This window comes from Cyprinodon variegatus, unplaced genomic scaffold (assembly GCF_000732505.1).
Source record: "Cyprinodon variegatus isolate N-32 unplaced genomic scaffold, C_variegatus-1.0 Scaffold67, whole genome shotgun sequence".
Taxonomy (NCBI): domain Eukaryota; kingdom Metazoa; phylum Chordata; class Actinopteri; order Cyprinodontiformes; family Cyprinodontidae; genus Cyprinodon; species Cyprinodon variegatus.
In genome coordinates this window covers 91184-96214 of record NW_015150520.1, presented here as the reverse complement: position 1 = coordinate 96214, position 5031 = coordinate 91184, and the positions used below count along the sequence as shown (strand labels likewise).

At 36.8% G+C, this 5031-nt stretch overlaps 2 protein-coding genes across 2 annotated transcripts in view; one reads left to right on the top strand and one right to left on the bottom strand.

The window, feature by feature from the left end:
* LOC107083034 (transcription factor Adf-1-like) overlaps window positions 1-2686 on the bottom strand; it is a 5484-nt gene extending 2798 nt beyond the window's left edge. Inside the window, exons 1-2 of the mRNA XM_015371972.1 lie at window positions 2186-2686; window positions 899-1055 (exon numbers count right to left, since the gene is read on the bottom strand). Coding sequence (XP_015227458.1) covers window positions 899-1055; window positions 2186-2318 — 290 coding nt within the window. The 5' untranslated portion in view covers window positions 2319-2686. The remainder of the gene's footprint in view (window positions 1-898; window positions 1056-2185) is intronic.
* Window positions 2687-2718: 32 nt separating this feature from the next.
* Window positions 2719-5031, top strand: part of LOC107083033 (putative nuclease HARBI1) — a 6379-nt gene continuing 4066 nt past the window's right edge. Inside the window, exons 1-2 of the mRNA XM_015371971.1 lie at window positions 2719-2863; window positions 3014-3311. Of these exons, the coding sequence (XP_015227457.1) occupies window positions 2860-2863; window positions 3014-3311 (302 nt within the window). The 5' untranslated portion in view covers window positions 2719-2859. The remainder of the gene's footprint in view (window positions 2864-3013; window positions 3312-5031) is intronic.

Genomic DNA, 5031 nt, shown 5'->3' with positions numbered 1-5031 from the left:
TTCTGTTTTACACTTGTGTATACAAAATGACAAATAAATCTGTCTAAGTCTATACTTTGGCTCTGGTTTGACAAATAAGGAAATCTTTTAGCACCAGCATTAAATTGGGCAGGATGTCAAAGTGTTCTCAGGTTGCTGTTTGGTGCTGCTGGTTAGCCGTCATATGCTGGTCAGATCTCCAAGCTTTCTTTCTCAAATGGGTTGTTGTATGATGACTTCATTCTCGTAATATTGCAACTTTATTCTCAAAGTAAAAAAATAAATAGATCTTTAGCCAGGCCCTAATACTCTGTCTTATGTTTTCCTTAGAGATTTTGATAGAATGAAAAATATTCTTTTTGATCTGCCAGATTGATAAATGTAACCGTATTTATATATTTTATTTCATTTGGGAACTGTTTCAAACCCTGTTTAAACCCATTAACTCAAGGAAAGAGTAAAGAATTTCCTTTTTAAATCTGTGCACAAAATAAAAATAATTTTAAAACATCACTGCTTCTACGTACAGTTGAGTGGAATTGAGGAAATAAATTCTGTATGGATACCTTCCTTAACACAACACCTGTTAAGCCGTTTCTCCTCCAGCTGACTCACCCTAATGAGCTTTTCAATAAGCTCCATATGAAAGTGTAACCTCGTGAAAAGAAATATTCATAGAATTTAAATAAGAGTTCATAGGTTTCCTGTTTATACTGGTTGAAAAATGTATAATTTATTCCAACGTTTATAAAAGGTAAATGGTATAGAATTAAACTTCATTGGGAATACATTACTAAAATATGCACGACTTTTTCTCTTAAAAGGATGGAAATCGAGAAGAAATTAAATCGAAAGAAGGAATCTGAATTCTTTAAGTTGAAACAACCCCAGGTATCACGGACGTGTGTGTCTCACACACCTTCTTGGCTGCAGGAAAGGCGTAAGAAAGGACATCAGTTCATTATATTTCCATTCCTTTTGGGTCCCAGTTGTGGATCCACTTCCAACAGAGCTTTTTCTTTCATGTTTAACAAAGGAATCCCGGAGAGTTCTCCACCGAGCCTTACAAATGTCAGCTAGAAATAGAAGAAACACGTATTAGAAACACAATTTAACACACAACGTTTCTTGCCATGTACAGGTACTTAACCCTTCTGGATCAACCTTGCTTTTACACAAGGTGTTGTGTTCAGCCATTCAGAAGAACTAATAGAGAGCTTCATCCCCATACTAAAAGAAGACACTTCGATGGAAAAATGGTAGTAGTTGCTCCAATACAGCCACCATCTAGTAGTTTTAGATGCTGATGTATGGTGATCTGGAACTCCTGTTTACTCTATAGACAATGTGTGTGTAGTTTGTTGGTAAATAGCGAACTATTAGGTTTGATTTGTTATTATGTTAGAATTGTATTGTAATTGTTTATAACCTGATCTTCAGTCGCCCAGTTGTGTCTTAAAACATTTTTTTATGTGTATTCTGTTTTATGAATAAGGAAAGTTACAAAAAAAGGTGAAGAAATTGATATAAAAAAATGATTTTGAAAAAACATTTACAAAATTAAAGTACGGTACCTAATATCTGCCTGTGAAGGTTAGAGGTTCTGCAACCTGTCAAAACAATTTACAATATAATTTACATTTGATTTAACTGAAACTTTTAAGCGTCTTTTTTGCATTTTCAGAAAAGTTTTCAATTATACGATAAACCATGAAAATGTTTCTAAAATGCTTCCTTTAAACACTTTTATACTGCCTTCAAATACATGAATATTAGTTTGTCTAATTGTCAATTTTGTATTAGGCTCTTTAACCTAAACAGAATTAATGTTTATAACTGTCTTAGTTGTAATGAAACAATTATTATTTATTTATTTCATTACTTTACCATGCACATTAACCCGGCCATGTGCATTAATAGTCATTTAAATACTCAGCATCATTGTAAACACTGTTGATTGTATATTCTGAGATCCTTATTTTATTCCTAATGTATTTCTATAAGTTATTTTACACTGTTTATATGGGAGTAATTTTACTATGTGAGTGATACTTATTTTATTCTGTCTTATAATATTTTATTTTAGCACTATTGTACTTCATTAAATGGTTGTGCTAAAAGTAAAGGGATTTCCCACAAGAAATTGATAAAGTAATTCTGATTTAGCAAACTAGAAAGGCTGAAATACTCAGCAGGATGAACTCACCTTCCATTCCAATGACTGCTGCTACCTCCCCCCATTCCATCTCCTTCCTGCCGTTATCCTTGTAAAAAGGATGATTGGCATCATAGAAAATTTTGTGTTTTTCCACTTCCAAAATCAACTTCTCGTCGTCCATATTGCCAATCTCTAAGACCCTCCACCTGACTTATGTTTCACCTCTTGATTTATGATCTGATTGCGTGTATCTTATTTTGAAATGCACCGGATGCGCTTTACTTTTCCGATTTCTGACTTCCTGGCTGGCTTGATCTGTTTTCTTTAGAGAAATTTACGCGTTTTGCTCCGTCATCCGTGAAAAATAGCCTCGATCCATTTCTGTGACTTAAGGTTGCTCCTAGTCATGTCCCAGAACCACGGAGTCAGGGTTGATTACAGCAGAGTCTAGAATGGTTTCTCTAGGCAACGGATGGAAAAAGGAGGATTGACGGAGTCTGTGTGAATTCAAAGTGAGGTCCGTTCTTGCAGGCGAAAAAAGCAGCGGGAACTGACGTCTGGAATCGCGAGATCACGAGTTCGCGCGAGAGTAGCAAGCTCACTCGCGAAGTCGTGAGCTCACGCGATAGTAACTATTATGAATTCGGAGAGGCTCACTTGATACAGATTTTTTATTTTTCTTGCACGGTCACCTCATTTGACGTGACCTTTGTGTCTCTACGATGGGTAAGAAAGCTACGTCTGTAAACATTGTATATTTCAGAAGTGTTGCTGTTATACTCGTGTTTGACACATATTCATGAAAGATGTGTGACTGTTTTTTTTATTGTTATACATTCACCAGTTAACCTAATTCTTTTTATGTGTGACATGTAGTGCCACTTAACAAGAAAAGAGCCCTCGCGATTGTTCTCCTTCTCGCACTGAGGAGGAGGAGGGAACGAAAGAGGCGCTTTTGGGTGCATCCCTTCAACCTGCGAAGGAAGCAGAGAGGGGATTTTTATCACCTTGTGGCAGAGCTGAGGCTGGACAGGAATCGCCATCAGGAATACTTCAGGATGAGTGTAGAGAAGATGGACGAACTGCTGTCTCTAGTTGGTCCTGAGCTCAGGCGGCAATCAACCTCTTTCAGAGCCCCTATAGAGCCCAAACAAAGACTGGCAGTTGGACTAAGGTTGGTTTCAAACATATATATAAATACATAAGCCAAATGCACTAAAAGCAGGGGCGGAGCTAGATGGGGGGCCAGTGGTGGCCTTAACCAATCATTGGCCACCCCTACCATTTTTTCCCTCTGATACAGATGGTGGCAGCAATACTACTCTCAAGTGGAATATTCAAACATTTAACAATTTTCATATATCAACAGTTACCTGAGAACAAAAACACCGTGGTTAATTATGCTCATTAATATACTAACACTAAATATGATAAGTACAGAATTCATGCTCTTTGCAGAACTAGATTTTGTGTTTTATGGGGTAAAGAGAAAATGATGTGTCTCTGTGCGAGTCATCTAAGATCTTCAGTGAAATCATATATAAAAAAAAAACTATTTTAATAAAAACTTATAAAATAATCAATTTATGTAGATATTAGTACTTGTAAATATAAATTTTATGCAGAATGGTTGTTGATAAAAGTAGGTAGGTAATGACAATGGAAAAGATGTTCGCCCCATAACTCAAACTTGAAAGGATTTTATCCACTGTACCTTTTATCCAGGAAGCAAGGATGTTTAAATATATGCGTTTATTTTTTAGCAAAGGCTGTATGAAAGAATAGTGGTCTTTATGTGGAAAATATAGATATTGTGTCGTTAATTTTCCTGTAGGAACAGTATAGATTGACCCTGAGGTTCTGGCACCTATGCGTTTTCGGCCTCCCCTCAGTGTACGTTTGTTATTGCTTGGCCACACTTAAAAAAAATTCTGGCTAAGCCTCTGAACAGGAGGTCTTCAACAGGGGGTCCGTGTCCGTGTTGTCCCATCAACCAGGAATCAGAATCAGAAATACTTTAATAATCTCAGGGAGAAATTACTTTAGTTACATTAGTCCATCTGTAATAGAGTGACTATAAGACCAGTTTTATATAATACAATTTCATACAATATATATAATTAGGGGGTCTCTGCTCCATCTCGCCATCAGTTTCGGGTTCCTTGGCCTGGAAAACGTTGAAACGTTGTTAAATGTAATGTGACTAAAATTTACTACCTCTGCGATTTGAACATTGCATTAGTGGCCCAGCCGTATATGCATGTACATGTTTCACATTTTTGATTTTGGTATCCCGTACATGTAAAAGTCTCACAGACCTTGCTGCAGGAATGACATCATATGACAATATTGTCACTCCTTTTGGATGCCACTGGCTGATTCTCTACTGTTTCACAAAGATGTCTGTGGCAGAAAGACATTAGAGGTCCTTTGACTGATATTTACTGTGTTGTGGCCTCTTCGGTTTAAACCATAAGTATGCTATAGAACTAGTGATGCATATAGAGCAGAAGTCGGCAACCCAAACTGTTCAAAGAGTCATATTGGACCAAAAAAAAACAAAACAAATCCATCTTGAGCCGCAAAAATGAAAAAGTCTTATATAGGCCTCATATGGCAACACGGGTTGCAAGTGCGTTATAATAAGCATTCATGATTAAATGTTTAATGGAGCAAATGCATCATGTGACTACTCTCCTGTACGGTATTCAGTGCTATAATTTTAAAATCCATAGTAGCATGGGGTGAGGGAGGACCTGTGAATGCTCTCAATGCGTGGAGCTTGCCGCTTCATCGCAGGGTTTGTGTCCATTAGGTTTTGTTGCTTTAATGAAATTATAGAAACACGATAAAGGAATCTTTTCTATGGTGGATGTGTTTCTGTTTGGAGGAGT